Source organism: Enoplosus armatus, chromosome 10 (assembly GCF_043641665.1).
Source record: "Enoplosus armatus isolate fEnoArm2 chromosome 10, fEnoArm2.hap1, whole genome shotgun sequence".
NCBI lineage: Eukaryota > Metazoa > Chordata > Actinopteri > Centrarchiformes > Enoplosidae > Enoplosus > Enoplosus armatus.
Genome location: NC_092189.1, coordinates 14458661 through 14476799, shown reverse-complemented (window position 1 = coordinate 14476799; position 18139 = coordinate 14458661). Strand labels below are relative to the sequence as shown.

Below are 18139 nucleotides of genomic sequence, written 5' to 3'. Positions count from 1 at the left end.
GATGTCAACAGATCACCTCCCTGGACTCTCATTTAAACCCTGCTGATCACCTCTGTGGTCAGCTGGACGCTCCTGTTCAGAAATGAACTCTGTCAAACACCAAACAGCAGTTCAGATAAGAGCAAGTGGAAAATGTGAAGAGACAAGTCGTTTCAACACAACAGCAGGTTTGGAAGTTCAGTGTTTTGAGAAAGACGTGGGTTGACTGCACTTTTCCTAAGGTACACTGCCAGTGTCAACTGGAAACCTGGACTTCTTGCAGCTACACGTCAGGAGCAGATTCCTGAGGCAGACGGGAAGAAAGCTGCTGAAAATCAGCTCAACACAAAGTTATGACCCAATTACAGCAGAACGACCTTTTCAGGTGATGTCCACTGACTTCAAGTGACAGCAAACTGTGTACAAATATATTCAGTTTCCTTTAAGCTTGTACATTTCTGTCAGGTGCTTCATAAGACTTGTAATTCCCAAGTGGCCATTTTGAAACAGTAGTTAACAAATGATTTACTTATTGTGCTACTATTTCTTCTATCAATACATTAAGTGTAGCCAAAATAAAGGTATATACTTCCATGCGCTTTGTATTTATAAAACACTCCATCAGCCCATGATAACCCTCACTCATTAGGCTTACAGAGGAACACCGCCACCTACAGGAGAATAAATAAAACTACATGTAGTTTAATTGTTAGTATGACAAATAAAAAAAAATCTTAGCAGTGTGTAACTACAGATTTCTTACTGATCCTTGCTCAGTCAGGGACATTCAAAAATATACTCTCTACTCAAAAGAACTTTAAAGTAAAAAGACCAAAACTTCTCTGGTTCCAGCTTCTTAAATGTGAGCATTGGCTCTTCTTATATTTGGGCTTTGGACTATTGATCAGACAAATAATTTGATAATTTAAAGACAAAAAGATTCATTAAAAAAAATGAATTGAAAAGTTTAATTGAAATGATCGTTAGTTGCGTGTGTGTAGGGCACACAGCTTGTCTTTTGAGAAACAGTAAAAAAAGAATAAAAAGAAGTTGCCTTATTTAAAGATTTATTAATTTATAATACAAGCTCTTATGTAGACCACATTGCATTTTAGTTTTTACATTTATTCATACTGAGCTAAACTTCATAGCAGTGACATTGATTGACATAAACACAAACCAAAGGACACTCGATGGAAGGAATCAAAAGGTTTCCGACTGTTTCTGAAGAAACCGCAGCCCATCAACACTCCCAGTGCACCACCTTTTTCTTTTTTTTTTTAAAGACCACATGCCCTCACTAGTCCTCATACAGTATGCCACGTGCATCACACACCCTCAGACACACTCATACACAAACTCACCCACACTAAAATCGAACAAATACCTATACACAAGATAAAAATCGATATATTTAAATTTCAATATTAATGATATTACTGAATTCCACGATAAAAGGCAAACGAGAAGTAAAGACAGCATCCAAATGAAAAGGAGGCGAAACACCACCAAAGATTTTCCTTTTTAACTCTTCATCCAAGTGGGAGAAACTCTCCCCCTGCCTCGCTTTCAGTGTCCAGTAGAGGGGGTCTCACACCGACAACACGCCTCACTCATCTTCAACTGCTTCTTCTGTCTGCGTTTAACTGGCCCGCCGTGTCACGAGGGAGCATCGACTGTCTAGTCCATAAAGTCAACGCCAGAGGTGCAAACACCTGACGGCGCGCGCGCAAGCAATCCACCAAATCCTCCGACTCCATCTTCACAAGCCTCGCTGGGAGTCTGTTCCTGGTTCTCGTGGACCTGTACGTCCCTCAGGTGGTGACACAGCTCTTCCTAATGAAAGTCTTTTCTCCATTGGTCCTTTGCTAGGAACAAACAGGTGTAAGGTAATGGCTCAAACGCCACCGGTGCTGATACAGACCGAACGGTTCAGTTAGTGAGAGGCAGAAACAGTCTAATGAGGAGGATGGCACATTTTCTACCACGAGGGGGAAATGAGGTCTGTTCCTCTGAGCACAAAACCAAAAAAAAAAAACAGCCATTGGGGAAAAGGAGATGACGATGGAACACAATGAACACTTCTGAATTAACAAACTGGTTAAGTGCAATGAGAGGGTTAACACCATTCAGTAAGACCTGGGGAAACATCCATGTGACTAGTAGGGAAGGGTAATAGCCCACACATCCATTATAGCAATTCTGTGTCCATGAGGAGTGAACAGTTCCTGGGTCTGTATCACTACGAATGACAATTCTTTAAAACTCGTCCAGCAGCGAACAGGTCCGCGAGGGAGCATAGGGATTGTTAAATGTCACGATCTTCAAACAAAAAGGAATAAAAACAGCAAATTCTGCTGACACAGTAAAGGTTTGGGGGGCAAAAAAATGTATATATTGGCACAAAAAAAAGCCTCAGATTGTTCAACCAAAGCGGGTGACCGCCCCAACCAGACTTCCTGTGATTTATTCCAAATCCACAGCTGACAGGATGACAGGCAGGAGAGTACAGGGTGTATGCATGTTTATATGTGTGATGCGTGTTGTGTGCGTGTTGTGTGTGTGTGTGTGTGTGTGTGTGTGTGTGTGTGTGTGTGTGTGTGTGTGTGTGTGTGTGTGAGGTTGGGGTTAGGGGGTGATTTCTGTTGCTTTACAAGAGGAGACAGCAGTTGCTCTCTGTGGTTTTTTCCCTGTTCCTTTGACCTAAAAGACAGAACAGCAGAGACATGAAGTGAGATAAAAAAAAAACAACAGCTGAAACTGGAAGAAACACATATCGCTCTACAGACGCTCTGCCTGGGATGACGTTGAGGTTAACAGCAGTAGCAACAAAGGCCCACTGCGTGATGTATGTGAAAGAGCCACCTTTTTCATCCCACTGGAGTTTGCAGGCCTGTAGCTACCAAAATCCCACATGACATCTAGTCCTGTATGATGACACCAACATTAGGAGAGAAAAAAAAGATCCTCACCATGAGAGTTGGGCTCTGGAAGAGTCTCTCTAGCAACCAAGTGCATGACGGTCGTTCGGCCCGGTGGCAACTTGAGAGCTTGAAACAAAGAAATACACCCCATAATTCATTATTTTTTTGAGCTATATTTTATAGTATGATACTGTGGGGGCAAATCATATGAAAATTATAATTGTATGAGGATAAAGAAGATAAAGACAAACAATCGTGGGGGTAAGGAGTTCAGGCAAATTCGAGATGAGCAAACCCACAAGTTGTTGCTGTTGAAGTGGAATGACTTTTCATTCAGGAAATAGTGTTTGTTTATAGTCCAGGCAGCAGAGGTAAATGAGAGTGGGGTGTTTGATAAGGAGCTGTATAATTAAGAGCTTTGTGGGCTGCTGTTGTTAGCCCACTAGTCACGCTAGCTCCCGCAGTTTATGTTTACAACCTTACCCCCACACTATTTCCTGTCCCACCTTATTTTCACCACACCGCCTCAAGAATAGGAAGACCGAGAGGTGAAAGGAAACAACTTGACTCCACGAGCACCCGTCACTATGGCAACAGATGTGTTGTGTCATATCCTGCCTCTGACACTGAATTAGACCATAGTACTGTGCTTGAAGTTAAGCTCTGTAAGTGCAGTTAGTGCTACAATGCATGTATTTATCCATTTTGAAATTAGATTTTTTTTTTTGTAATTTCTCCTTGACCATTTATTCATTACATTAACTTCCTGCAGTTGTATCAGTGGCTCTTCATCTCTCCTGCTCAGCATAAATATAATACACCTAACAGCGTGTAAGCCTTTTACGAAACCTCAGCTACAAAGTTACGGGCCAGTACACAAAGGAAATTACCAATCAGTAATAAGTTCACTTTAAGTAGGAGTGGGCTTCTGCTACGATTTAAAGTGCAAACAAAATTTGCAACGACTCAAATGTAGTTGGCCAGGAACTGGTTTTACTTTCATTCTTTTTTTGTCTTGAGGCCCACACACATCACATAAATAATAATTGTCTGCATCTCATGGCCCTAATGAGTGGATGAAATGACCAGATACCTTGTGACTGAAACTCCATACTTGGGTCACGTGAGAACAACTGAACCATGTGACAACTGAGCAAACTCCATTCAGGATTGTGGCTGAAAGCTCCAAAAACATTTCCAGTAAGTGGAACTTACTTACAGAGAATTTCTTGTCAATCTACAGGAGTGTTTTTACATTAGTTAAAAGGAGACATTCACTGTGGTCAGAATGATCTTGGTGACGGTGTCTTTGTTTAGAGATGGTCTTACCTCCCAAAGTAACGTTGCCGTGAAGGAAGCGTCCCTGGAAGATGAGGCGCAGTATGCTGGGACTGCTCACCCTCTCCTCCTCCCATCCTGCCAGACAGCAGAGACACAGGTGCATCACTTACTACGGCCCAACACATACTGGATGTATTTTTGAGGCTGACACTGGTATTGATATATGGAAGTCTAAAAAATCTGAGAACAGTATATCAGCCCATAGTAACATATTTCACATAAACGTATAACGTAAATAATTCATACAGATCAGGATACACAATGAGCAGATATTTTATACTTTAATAAAATCTACTACTTTGTAATACAATCTGTGAAATATATAAAAACATACCTGCCGGCCAGTTCTCAAACACATGCTTGGCGATGTCTGTGGCCGAGTCATTTGGGGAGAAAGTGAAGTCTTGCGTTTTCCCACTGACCAGGATAAGGCGGAGGTGCACCTACAACAACAAACAAAAACAGCTTAATCTTAGTCCACAGAAATGTCGTGGCAGCCAACATAAACACCAAACTTCCATTAGAGTTCTTCTTAATTAGTTGTGGTGGGATCCCCCCACTTCCTCTAACCTCTTCAGACATGAGGTGACCTTCAGAGGGCTGTGAAGAGACGGGCATTCCAGTCTAATTAGATTTATCCACACCAGATCTCTCTCCACCCTTTGACTGGGCGACTTCATTCACCGAGGGCTTACACTGAAGTGAGCCCCTGTTGCCAGCGACGACAACAGATAAGGGTGGGGCTGAGGGGGGGAACACTGGCCCTTTAGTTCCAGGGCGCTGCGAGCTCCTCTCCGGGCTGTCGGCCTAATGCGATAACCCCAGGTGTCCCAGACAGCTCTGGGCCATGTTATTAAATTTACATGGCCAGTGCGTAGCCCTGGGGGACTGTGCATATGTGCGTGGGAGGGTCTTTCACAGTGGGGCTTCCTCTAAATTTTATCCTTTAGGCAACTACACAAACCAATGAAGGCCTAAATATTACACTAACTATCAGGAAACCCATGTGGGACACTCCAAACTCGTTCTACTACAAGATTTTAAAATATCACAAACTCTCTTGTTCTACATGCAAGGCACGAAACCATTAAAAAAAAAATGTATTGATTAAATGATAAACAAACATTAAAACATTAAACCTAGTTACCGCTTCTCAATTGTAATGATTTGCCTTTTCTTTGTCTTATGTGAACCATCTTATGTGGACTTTTCACCGGACAAAAAAAAAAAAAGCTACATGAAGACGACGTCACATTGGCTTTAAGAGACTGCAATGGTCATTTTGAGATCTCATTGACATACTTAATAGATGTTGTCTGTTTAAATAAACTGTAGTTTGGAGTCAGTGTGCACGTGTAACTCTTTTATGGATGCTGATTTCCAATAGCATCAATGAAATACCTACATGTGTTGTGTGTATAACTATGCAACTTCTCATAGAAGTCAGCCAGTCATCCATAGTGAAGGATGTACAAGCATAATTCTACGTTTATATTACGGGGGGGGGGGGGGGGGGGGGCATCTCTTCTCAAGAGTCAGAATTGACAGGGGATTAATTCTTCTTCAACCAGGTGGGACGTGAACTTTCTTTGGTTCACAAATGACAGAAGAGAGAACAAAGAGACTTAACCACGAGGTGTGACGTCAGGGAGGGACAACCCCACTCTCTGATCTGTTTACAAATACAATCATCCCTCGGTGGTCCTCTGCCCTCCCCTCCCCCCTTTGAACTGAATAACCTCAATGTGGGGTTACATACCCATGTCATCATTAACAAGCTTTGTCCCCCATCCCTGTCCCTATCCCTTTCATCCCCAACAAAATAAAAACAAAGTCAAATCTGCCTGTTTACCCACGACAACATCCTGCATCACAAATGTCCTCTAGGTCCTCCAATCCAAAGAAAGACATTAAATCCTTCAAACACGGTTATGAATTACTATTTTCAAGGGTTGCCAGAGCCACCAATGGCTTATCAACTGTTGATGTTGGTCAAGTTTCCTAAAAACATAACCAACCACAAGCTAATGCCCCGGGGAAGCTGCCAAGAGAGATGATCCATTAAATCCCACTCTGCCTTGCTGTGGGTTTTTACCTGATGTAAGTGTCCTAGATAAAACATTCCACATTTTGTTTACAAATTAATAGTAATAATAGTGCTAGTGTTTCAAAGGCTGCAAATAAAAATTATTTTCAATATCGAGAATAATCTGCTGATTGTTTTCTCAATTAAGCGAGTTTTGGTTAAAGAAATGTCATAAAATAATTTTAAAAAGGCCCTTCACAATTTCCAAGAGCCCAAATGTCTTGTTTTGTCTGACCAAAATCCCAAAACCTGAAAGACATTAAATTTATAATTACATAAAACAGAAGTCATGGGAAGTTATTGACCAACAGATCAACATACAAAATTATAATTATTCATCTTTCATAATCAGTTATTATTTGTTAATCATTTAATAATTGACAGAAAATCTTATTCTTTGTATAACTTCTACTATCATTTCTCACTTGTCTCTAAATGAATGTTGTCCATTCCTATGGGGGGGAGCAGGACTTAGTAAGAGGGTACAATCAATTGGCGTCTAAACCTTGAAAGGAAAGTAGGGCAACGTTTTAACTGAGATTAGACAGATGGTGTTCACAGGAACAGCAGTCACTGTCCCAGCTAAGTGTTTGTGGACGTTGGCTAATCCATGACCCCCCTCCAACTACCACCCCCAAACCCTAAATTATTTTAACTAGGGGAAATGTCATCACCATTATAATCAAATATATTAATCGTCTGTATGTCATGCGGCAGCAATGGGTGTAACAGACTACAATGCAGAGAGCACATGCCATTTGCAAACAAGAGATTACCATTTTAGCGCCGAGTTCCTATTGGGGAAATAACTTCAGAAAAGGTGGCAGACCCTCACTCACTCACCATATCAAGATCCCTCTGGGTGGTCATGGCTCAGTAAGGAGGAAGGCCGTGGATGTGGATCAGAGAGGACAGGACTGGTGTGCTTCAGCTGCTGGAGACGGGGCCAGAGCCCTGACACAAACAACACAAACACTGTGAGACTGCTTCTCACCGCCTGGCACCATAACTGCACCGCACATAATCCATTATCCCCCGAGTTAACATGTCGCTAACTTTACAGCTAACATCACAACATTATCAATCAAACGTCAAACCTGCACATAATTGATTATCTGAAATCGTATAAATAGTGAGCAAACAGGCTCTTCAGGCTTAGCTTGTCAGGCTACGGCAGTGGCGAGTTTAGCAGCTTGAGTATTTCCAGGTTCTAACAGTTGAGCTAATTAAGCCAGCGGGCTAACGTTTCTTAGATTAGCTCGATTTAACCATCGCTGCTAATTAGCTGGCTTGTACTAATAAAACAGTTGATTTTGTCAAATAGCTAGAAAATGTATCTCGCCCGAAAACACCAACTAACACCGAGTTTCGTCCTGACAGATCTCGAAACTGATCCCTGCGAAGAGGAAGGCTTGCGCTAACGTTAGCATTAGCTGCTGTGTTAGCATATGCCAATCCTGCTATCGCTGGCTAGCTGGCTAACTAAATGTGTAACGGCACTTTTTGTCCTGTCGACCTCACCTGCATCTGATGAATATGGTGGAATTGTGCATTCAGTTGAGTTGACGAATCAGCGGGGAGCGTTTTTCATGGGGAAAATATCGAGTGTAGATGAATATCGTTGACTGTGTGCATCGGTGGCTAATGGACGGGAAGACGCCGGATGTCAGCTGGTTGTAAACACAGAGAACGACCGCAAACACTTCTGGGAGTTGAAGTCCAGAACAAGTAGGCGCAGCTCTGTCGGGTTTTCTCAGTTATAAGAAAGATCACCGCCATAACAACTGTGTATACTCCTTGAGTTGGGATTGTTTTGTCCAAAGTCCAAATATTATTTAGGACCCACAATGTTGTGATGCAGCTTAAAAGCAATAACCCCCAAGATTTAACATTTTAATTTTGATTTTTGCAGACTCTAAATAACAGAGATGAAAGGTTGTGAAAAAAAATCTAAGCAAATAAAGTTCAGAAGAGAGTAGACACAAAGAGTGGGGCAAGTGTTTTCATGAATGTTACAGTATAAATGAGTATAGATTTAAATCTTTTCTACTTTGTCATCTTCCGATATAGAGGACTGCAAAACTGAAAACTTTGTAACACTGTGGATTCAATCAAAAAGGGGAAATCTCAGGGTGGTATGAATTCAAACTTTTAATCTATTAAAGCAAAAAAATTGCATCTTACTAACCAGTTGCCATGCAAACAACAAAATGAAGGCTCATTACTTCATTTAGCTGCACAATGGCAGCTACTGATAAAAAATGTCAGATGTGGTTTTAAGAAATAAAGCAGTTTGTTGAAATAATTCTCACTACTCCACAGACCGCTGAAATAACACCTCAAAATACATCTTCAAAGTGAATATTTAAAATGGAGATAATAGAATAAAAAAAACACAAAAATCATTCACTAGCAGTTTACATTTAAAAGCTAATGGTCACACCAAAAAGTGATGCAACTTATTGCCTACAGTACATGAATCGCACATCCCTCTTATGATACAATAGGGAATCTTTTCTGGTGTATCTCAACAGTCTGGTTGATGACTGTAGAAACTGCCTCCATACAATTGCATCCACTTTTGCCACTCCAAATAAATAAATAATACATTGATACAAATCAATGGAACTCATTTCATTCAAACAGTTTAGCAAACAAGTAGGGTGTTCAGACAACCCCCCACCCCCCAATTGTTCATTTCATTTAGACACTGTGAACTTTCCTCCTCAAACAGGTTATCAAATTTGAAGCTTGTGCAATACTGACTGTGGCAGTGGACTAAGTGATTAAAAAAGAAGGAACAGAGATAATCTCACTGACAAGGTTTTTCTGACTCCTTTCATTTCACATCTTTTAAAATAAGCTGCAGGTCCACGTCATCTGCTGCTTCCAGCTTTTTGTTATCATCAAAGCTTTATGTCAATTTAATCAACCAAGCATAAAAACACAACATGTGTTTAGTTTAATGTGTTAATCACATCTTAATTCAAAGCCTCTAATTTTAAGGTCCAGCCAGTGATGAAGGCCCAGATAACACCTGAGCTCACACCCAGCTTTGGGCACATGGGTGCAAAACCCAGCATAGAAAAAGCTAATCTACATATGAGAAAGCAAAGCACTGTGGTGGGTCTGGCCTACTTCCTGGTTACCTGCAAACAACACATGCTGTCTGGTTCCTCATGTTGATCCCACACTATGAGCCACCAGGTGAGTCATGGTAGAGCAGACACCTGAAGCCACAGCGGCATTTTACACAGGGAGGCTCTCAGTCATGACTCAGCTAATGAGGAACTGTGCCGGAATTTAAAGCAAATTTCAGAGATGAAGTACACTTTAGGTAGGGGTGTATTGGGTTACTGAAAGCAGAAAGCATCACATAGTAAGCAGAATAAAATACAATTAAATGTATATTGCAATTTTATGAGATCTGACAAACACATAGAGGTTAAAGCACATAATAGTCTGAGATAAATCAGACATACTAGCCTCATTTAGAAAACCCACCACTGAATAATAAAGAAAACCTTTGCTGAAGATACAGTAAGTCTGTTGCTTAAGTTTCAGGCTTTAAACTTAAGAAGTGTTTTCTCACTTCAGGTTTTCTGTTGCACGTCAATTCACTGTACATTGGGTTCAAATGAATAGGCAACAACACAGCATACACAGAAAATAAATGAAAACGCTGCCAGTTCTGAAACATTGGTATCCAGTATGACAAGGCAATAATTAACAGAGACACACTTAAATATCAAGACAACAGCCTCTAATCAAGTTGTAAATCTTAATGTTCTCACAACACATGCCAATCTCCAAGTAAGTCTCAGATCTAAATTCCAGCTTGAGAAAAAAAGAACATTACCAAGTTAACAATAAAAAAACAATAAAACAAAATGTCCTGAGATATTTTGTTCCTCAGTGGACTGAACTATTTCTAATGGGATATAGATTACGTCAGTAATAAAGTCACATTTTCATGTTAAAAGAATCATCAGACAGTTCATGACACTAGCAGAACCTAAGTCACATTCATTCAGTCCGTTTAATGAATGAAACTGTGCCTCCAGTCTGACATCATCACATTCTAGAATGTGTGACAAAATAATCTCAACTCAGCTCACTTACTTGACTTTTTTTGGAGATTTCAATCGCATCTTACCGTCTTCATCAATGAATGGCACTGGCTCGGGGGTTCATTGTGTGTGACCAAAGTGTGGAAGTGATGAACTGATAAAGACTGTGAGATGTGGTTGAAAGATCAAAAAAGCTAATAAGAGGACCTTTGAGTTGAGATTATTTTGTCACACACATTGTTCCCAAGATCAAGTATGAACTTTCATGCCCAAATTCTAAAAGCTATTTTACCGAATATTTGACCCTCAAGGGCCCCAAAAGCACAGATGTTACTAAATATCAATTAGTTGCACACTGAGCATCTGGTGGCTTGGTGGTTAAGCCACATACTTGCAGCATCCCTGGTTAAATTCTGGTCGGGGACCTTTGTTTCACGTCATACCCCTCTTGCTCTCTCCCTGCATTTCCTGTCTGTATCTCTATCAAATATATCAAATAAAGGAAAATACCAACAATAGTCTTTTTCACATAATTTGATTAATTGCATTTTTTATAGGAATTTGCATGACTATGGCACAATATCAACTAAGGAGGATCCTCCATTATTTACTAATAATGTGGCTGTGTCTTTAAGAGAGGCTCTGTGTCAAAATGTTTTAGTATTAGTAGTAGTAGTTTTAAGACCTTAATTATTTTAGTTTATATTGTGCTCACATTGTGCATATTCCTAAATAAAGTCATGCTTAATCAAAGTGCAGTAAGTTAAAACCAGGTCTTATCCCAGGCCAGGAGTATGTGGTTGTTGTCTGGGTCTCTGTGCTTATAACTAAACTATGTATTTATTGTCTGAGGTGTGCATTGTGCATTATTGAAATTTGGGGGTGACAGGGTACATACACAATGCACAGAGGGCAATGCACAAGTTGTTCTATAGGAGCCAAAATATTTTTTTACCCTGCGGCCATGCAGAAGAAGAGGTGGAAAAATAAAACATGAACACTTATGAACATTATTATTATTGTTATAGTTATTATCATAATCATAAAAACAAGTTTAAGTCGTTGTAGTCTAGGCCTATTACTCGCAGCAGTACTCTAGTTACCGGTAATACCTTAAATGCCCTAAGTATGTCTGGGACTTGGCACACTTTCAGAAACTGTTACATAACGCACCATTACAGGTACATGTTGCCTCCTTCAGCTGCTGTTTACGCCTGTTTGCTGTCACATGAATGACTCGGTTTCCCAGAAATCCACTCCGCGCAGGCGCAGAACGCGTTGCCTGACAGTGGTAAACAGACGTCAGAAGGGAGTCTTCGCCTCGAGTCAAAACAAAACAAAACCAAACAAGTCAAAAAGATACAGAAGGAGTGGATATTTGGACAGCCACAACGACAGGAAGTTTTACAAAACTCATCGCTGATTAAAAACGGCCACTTGGGGGAAGTTATCGGAGGCATTTCACGGACTTTTTCACGGATTGTAAACTCTGGAGTAGCAGGAGCTTAACCAGCTAACGTTACGGTGGCTATCGTGCTGTTTTCAAAGTGCGGCGAGTGGGAGCCGACAGACCTCAGAGGCGACCCAACTTCACCCAACACCCGGGAATTCGCTTCGTAGTTCGTTTGCCGAGATCGCGGGGCGAAGATCGGCGGGGCTCCGGGCCTCGGTCGAGAGGGTTTTATAACCGCTTCTTCGAGCATCGTGTGCCGCGGCAGGAGTGTGGAGAAACATGGCAGATGGTGACATGCGCCTGGCCGCAATGTGGCGGATCGTGCAGACCTGAAGCACGGACTTTTCTCACGTACATTTCTCTCACGTTTTTCTTAACTTAAACACTATTTAACCGCTACTTTAAGCCGCTCTCCATTTCCTCTTCCCTCACTCGAAATTTCTGTGGTTGTTTAGTCACAGCGGCTTTAACGTACAGGCCAAAGAGACGGCGGCCAACGTCTCATTACTGGTTTTTACACTTTTTTGGCAGTTGGCGAACAAAACCGTTGCTGTAATCATCAGCCGTTGTACGTTGACTGTGATTCAACCGGACTGGTTTGTGACTGTTTGGGGATCATTTGGGGATTTAAAAAAAAAAGTTTCGTGGCTTGTGGAGTGCCTAGACATCACGTTGTTTACAAGTGGAGACGGACAGGGGCTCGCCTGAGAAGCTCCTTTGTGACAGTGGCCAGCTAATCCCTTTTTGTAGGCTTCACACATACTGTATCTTTACAGTAAAAGCAAATCCAGGGTTTGCATGAGAACATTTATATGTTATTTGACAAATTTGGTACAAAATAATCCTTCATTTTGATTTATTTTTAAAATAGTGTTACATTTTGAGAAACTGTACCTTTTTTCAACATTTACCCCTTCGACAAATATTTAAATAGAGTGTTAATTAACAGGAATGGGATTGTTTTGTATCCATATACCTTAAAGATTTTGTTATTCATTTTCAGGTGAGCCAAAACCTCTGTAGATCCAGATGTTTTGGTGCTCATTGCCAGTCTGCCACTTTTGTTTTTATTTCATTCAAACAAAGGGACTCTCATCCCAGCCCTCCTTCATTCTATATAAATCGGAAGGTTTATGATAGTTACTATTAAGGAGATTATTTGGGCTCCCTAATCTCCAATCTGAGGATTAACCGAGGCTATTGGTGTGTCCAGATTATTACGTCTCTTCTCTAGGCCCCTCTGTTAACACCCCCGCAGTGGGTGAAGCATATTGTTTTTGTGTCAAGTTTTTTTTTAAGCATCATTCGCTCAAAGTTAACTTTAAATTTTAAAGGTAGATGTTTTAAGTGGTCCCATCTTTTTGGTTGAGTGGAAGTTCAGAGGACCGCCATGGAGGAGTCCTCGGTGCCCCCGATTGACCCAGATTTCGAGCCGCAGAGCAGACCCCGCTCCTGCACGTGGCCCCTGCCGAGACCCGACATCTCGGTTGTCAAACCGGAGGGGGCGGATGGCAGCGAGTCCACCGCCGGGACCCCGCCCGCGGACGAGGATAAGCCAGAGGCGCAGCAAATCACGTCCGAGCCCGAGAAGGCGGCGGCGGCGGCGGCCGAGGGCGGGGTCGTGGCCGGCGTGGGCGGAGCCGGCGCGACGCCCCGCAAAGGATCATCCCGGCGCAACGCGTGGGGGAACCAGAGCTACGCAGATCTGATAAGCCAGGCCATTGAGAACTCACCTGAGAAGAGGCTGACCCTGGCACAGATCTATGAGTGGATGGTGAAAACAGTGCCTTACTTCCGAGACAAAGGAGACAGCAACAGCTCAGCTGGCTGGAAGGTGAGCATGTGGCTGATGTCCATCTTTACTGCATCATTCCACAAGATGGACTCTTAGTGCTTTAATAGATTTATAGCTTTACACTTGATGGTACATCATAGAAGCACTGGTTTGCAAATGTCCATCCTATTCTCTGGGCTGGGCAATACCACAGCAACCGGAGGAACTTATCCCAATATCAAAGTATATCACATGATTTTGGTACTGATCCCTGGTACTAAAGTATCCTTTAGTATAATTTATTTCCAGGTGTACCCATTTTGTAGTTCTGGTAGGATAAGTTAAACTCTAGTAGTGCTGAAGTTTATTTATTAGTAGTGAATAATCTGCAATGGAACAAATAATTAATCTGCATAATTTACATTTTTCATAATTTCGTTTTTTTTCTTTCTCTCTGTTTTCAGAATTCAATTCGTCACAATTTATCACTCCACAACAAGTTCTTGAGGGTGCACAATGAATCGACAGGCAAGAGCTCCTGGTGGATGCTCAACCCGGAAGGAGGGAAGACTGGGAAGGCTCCACGCCGCCGGGCCGCCTCCATGGACAACAGCAGCAAACTGCTGAAGAGCCGCATGAGGGCCAAGCAGACCAAGAAGCAGGCGGGAGCTGCCGGCCTGGGGGGCGCTGGAGGTGCGCTGCAGGGGGACGGCAGCGCAGGTTCAGCGGGCGCAGACAGCCCTAATTCGTCCCAGCAGTTTCCCAAATGGGGGGTTAACAGCAGCAGCCCCTCGTCCCGCGGCAGCCTGGATGACTCTGACATGTGGACCACCTTCCGCCCGCGCACAAGTTCTAATGCCAGCACCCTGAGCGGACGTCTGTCCCCCATCGCTCCTGGACAGGAGGACGACGATAACCTGCCTGAGGACGGACTGCTGGGAAGATACGCTGCCAGCAGCTTGACCCCCACCCTCACAGAGACCCTCATGGAGGAGCTGGATCTGATCGATGGCCTCACATTGATGACTGGGCAGCAGGGAGGGGCCAGTCCCAGTACAGCCCCACCAGCACCTCCCACTCCGCTGCCCTCCGCCTCCACCCTGCTGCCTCGTGGCTCCAGCTTCTCCTCCTTCCATCAGCTGCAACCATCCAGCCTCCCGCAGGCCCCCACTCACACCGGGACCCAGGCCTCCATCTCTCAGTGTGGACCCAGCAGCAAAGAGCCGTCAACCTTCAGCAACTCCCTATTCAACCCCATGTCTGGCTCCGGCTCTCGCGGGGGCGGCCATTACAGCACCCACGTGCCTTCCAGCCTGGAGGCGCTGCTCACCTCTGACTCCCCTCCTCCGAGTGATGTCATGATGACCCAGGTGGATCCCCTCATGCCCAATCCTGGAGGGGTGGGCCTGATGGGTCTGGGCACGCCCGTGGTGGGCGTGAGGTCCAAACCCAATCAGCTGCTGTTGGGTAAAGGGCTGGAGCCAAACACGGTGGCCCCCATGGCGCTGCAGGCTCAGATGCAGCCGCAGCAGCATCACCTTCACCACCAGCAGCAGCAGCAGCAGCAGCAGCAGCCACAACAGCAACACCAGCATCACTCTCAGATGGGGTTGGGGATGATCCTCTCAGGTATGTCTCAGGACCCATCACAGCTGTCTGCCCTCAAAGCCCAGCATGCCACAGTGCCAGCTGTGGGCTCTCATCACGGAGGGCCCGTCGCCTCAGCCAATCCTGGCTTGAGTCTGCAGGGTATGAGTCAGTACGGAGCCCCGTCCTGCTTCCAGACCGGTCAGGACCGACTGCCCACAGACTTGGATATAGACATGTTCACCGAAAACCTGGATTGTGACGTGGACTACATCATCAACAGTGACCTCATGGACGGAGATGGCATTGACTTCAACTTTGACCCCATACTGCCTGGAGGCCAAGGCTACGCGGGCCACAGCTGGGTGCCCAGCTAATTCCTCATCTGACCACACAGTCAGCCAGGTACACCGAGCGCTCTCAGGGTCCCTCATCAGACAAAGACACTCAAACCATTAGGGTGCAACTAACGCTCACTTTCATTATGGATTCATCTATGTTAACATTTTTTTTGTTTTATTCTATAAAATGCACATCACAAGGTTTCCATAGCCAAAAGGTGACACCTTCAAATGTGTTGTTTATCTGAAGATATTCAATTTACAATGAAAGAAGAGAAATGCAGCACATCCTCACATTTGAGAAGCTGGAACCAGAAAATGTTTTGCTGAAAGTCGACTAATGGATTATTAATCGACAGGTTGCCATTTCCAGCTTCTCAAATGTGAGGATTTGCTTCTTTTCTCTGTTTTATATAATTGTAAATTTAATATATTAATAATCTGGGAAATTGTGATGAGCATTTTTCACTATTTTCTGACATTTTTTCAACGTTGATGCTAAAATTTGTTGTAGCCCCAAAGCGATTGTCAAAATGATTGCTGATAAATGTTCTGCTGGTCGACTAATTGTTTCAGTTCGACAGACCATGCACAGCACTACACACAAATGTGATTTACAGGTGTTAATAAGTGACCTCATCTCAGTAAGGTGATTGAGTTGATAGATGACCTTAAGTACATTAATTACACAATCTGGATTTATGAGCCGATCAACGACAACACGAATGACCTTTTTATCATGTTGTCTTGCAGGAACTGATCTCCAATCAAGATAACCTCACAACAATGACAAAAACGACCGGTGCATTCCTCCTCCCTGCTGGCTGAAGATACTATTTTCAAGTACGAAGCTTCTCTTGGACTTTAAAGACAATACCAGACCTCACCCATGTCATGTGCCAAGACATGCGGAGAACAGGGAGGAGATTCAGGCTACTATGCACAATTCTTCTCCATTTTCTTTTTTAAAACAACACTTGCAACGATTTGGCTGCTAGCCGTTTTTTCTTTTAATCCAAACTGATGATTTTTAAAGATGTGAGACTTAATGTTTTTAGTGTGAAAAGACAAATCATGACCTCCCCTCTGCTGGGAGTTTATATTTCAGTGATGTTACACCGGAATAGCTTTAGGGTGGAAATGGTACTCGATGGCTTTGGTGTTGAAGACTGTGCGTTTTTTTGAGAAATGGCCAGTTTTCCATTGACACTTCACCTTCGCCGCCAGACCAAATGCTGTTTGATCGTCTGAATAAGGTGCACTTCCTCTGCTGCACCTGGAGAGAGTTTCATCACAGGAGTCGGTGAACACTTCGAGGACTGTGTTGTGAACAGGTGGAAGATAAAGACTGGACGACTGGAGGTATGAAATGTTTGATTCAACATTGGCCACACATCTCGCCCAACTGTGTACATGGACTACGATCACATGTACAATTCAAATTTCTCACTTTAGAGAAGACAAGAGAATGCATTTTTTCTCCAATGAAATTTGGTGATTGAACAGTTAAGAGGGTATGTATTTGCAGTTTGGCATTTTTGGTGTTAAGGTAGATGTCAGTTAGAGGGTGTTTTTTTTTCCTAAATCCCTGATGTGCAGTTAAACTAACAAAATGAAGAAATGTGATTTGTGAATTTATACACGGGGCATTCAAGGGTAAATTTATTTGCCAACAAGTGATTGGTTGGCCAAGTATTATATTGTCTCAGACAGCAGTATGCCTCCACTGTCAGATGCTCTACCTGATTCTCTTTTTATCATCGAACCTGTGCGTTTTCAAGCACTTAGGCTTCCTGCAACACAGGGACCCCAAACTACATCCAGAGACTACATCCACATTAGGTTATACCATTTCATTAAAAGAGTTTAAATCCTGTAAAACACATTTGATGTACACGTTGCACATGTACACGATGAGACGCTATGCAGATTTATCAGGAGAACTAAATGAAATCTTGAAGGAAATTAGAAAACAAAAAAAGACTTTAATGGTTTTTCTATTTAACATTTCCCTGATATGTTGTCGGGGGGACGTGGGGGCTTCATGTCAAAATATCCTCTCAATTATTCAGTACTTCAATTATTCAGTTCCAGAAATTAATTGACTGAGAGAGAAGTACAAAAAAAGAATATATTTGATTATAGTTTTAATATACAATTTAGATGGAGGTAATAAATGAGATATTAATACATATGAATATATTACTAATGACAAGTGATGTTTTTTTTACATTGGAAGAAGCATTTTCAGATCATTTCTAACGGTAATTTTCTATACTTTTATTTTTGTAAAGGATGAGATGCATGTAGATTTTTTTTTAACATAACCAAAGGAACACTAATATTTGCATTCGCATGGCATTTAGGGAGCGCTTGGGCCTGACACAGTATCTCGGTGTACATAAGCTTTGCAAAAGATGCCTGTAACATAAAATCTGGCTTTGGAAGACGAGTGAGGCAAAGTGCATCAATACTTGACCATTTTAACTAAAATTCCCAATGATCTGCCTCATTTCTTTTTTCTGCATTAATTGTGAATCCAAGTAAAAAGAAATAAACCTGCGCTGAAATGTGGCACAATGAA

The 18139-nt window shown here is 42.6% G+C and overlaps 2 protein-coding genes across 3 annotated transcripts; one reads left to right on the top strand and one right to left on the bottom strand.

Annotated features, from left to right (window-relative positions):
* Window positions 1-1371: 1371 nt before the first annotated feature.
* On the bottom strand, window positions 1372-7974 carry ubl3b (ubiquitin-like 3b). Of its 2 annotated transcripts, XM_070913150.1 has the most exons (6): window positions 7852-7974; window positions 7174-7284; window positions 4579-4687; window positions 4233-4319; window positions 2952-3029; window positions 1372-2682 (listed from the first exon to the last, which is right to left on the bottom strand). In XM_070913150.1, exons 2-6 carry the CDS (start codon window positions 7198-7200, stop codon window positions 2630-2632), a joined length of 354 nt encoding a protein of 117 aa, XP_070769251.1. In that variant the 5' UTR covers window positions 7201-7284; window positions 7852-7974; the 3' UTR covers window positions 1372-2629. The 2 variants fall into 2 exon arrangements, with proteins under 2 accessions (XP_070769251.1, XP_070769250.1); XM_070913149.1 differs by lacking the exons at window positions 7174-7284; window positions 7852-7974 and adding an exon at window positions 4815-4862.
* A 4992-nt stretch (window positions 7975-12966) lies between these two features.
* Window positions 12967-16656, top strand: foxo4 (forkhead box O4). Its single transcript, XM_070913400.1, has 3 exons — window positions 12967-13687; window positions 14092-15619; window positions 16309-16656. The coding sequence occupies exons 1-2, from the start codon at window positions 13244-13246 to the stop codon at window positions 15589-15591; spliced, it is 1944 nt and encodes a 647-aa protein (XP_070769501.1). The 5' UTR covers window positions 12967-13243; the 3' UTR covers window positions 15592-15619; window positions 16309-16656.
* The last annotated feature ends 1483 nt before the right edge of the window (window positions 16657-18139 follow it).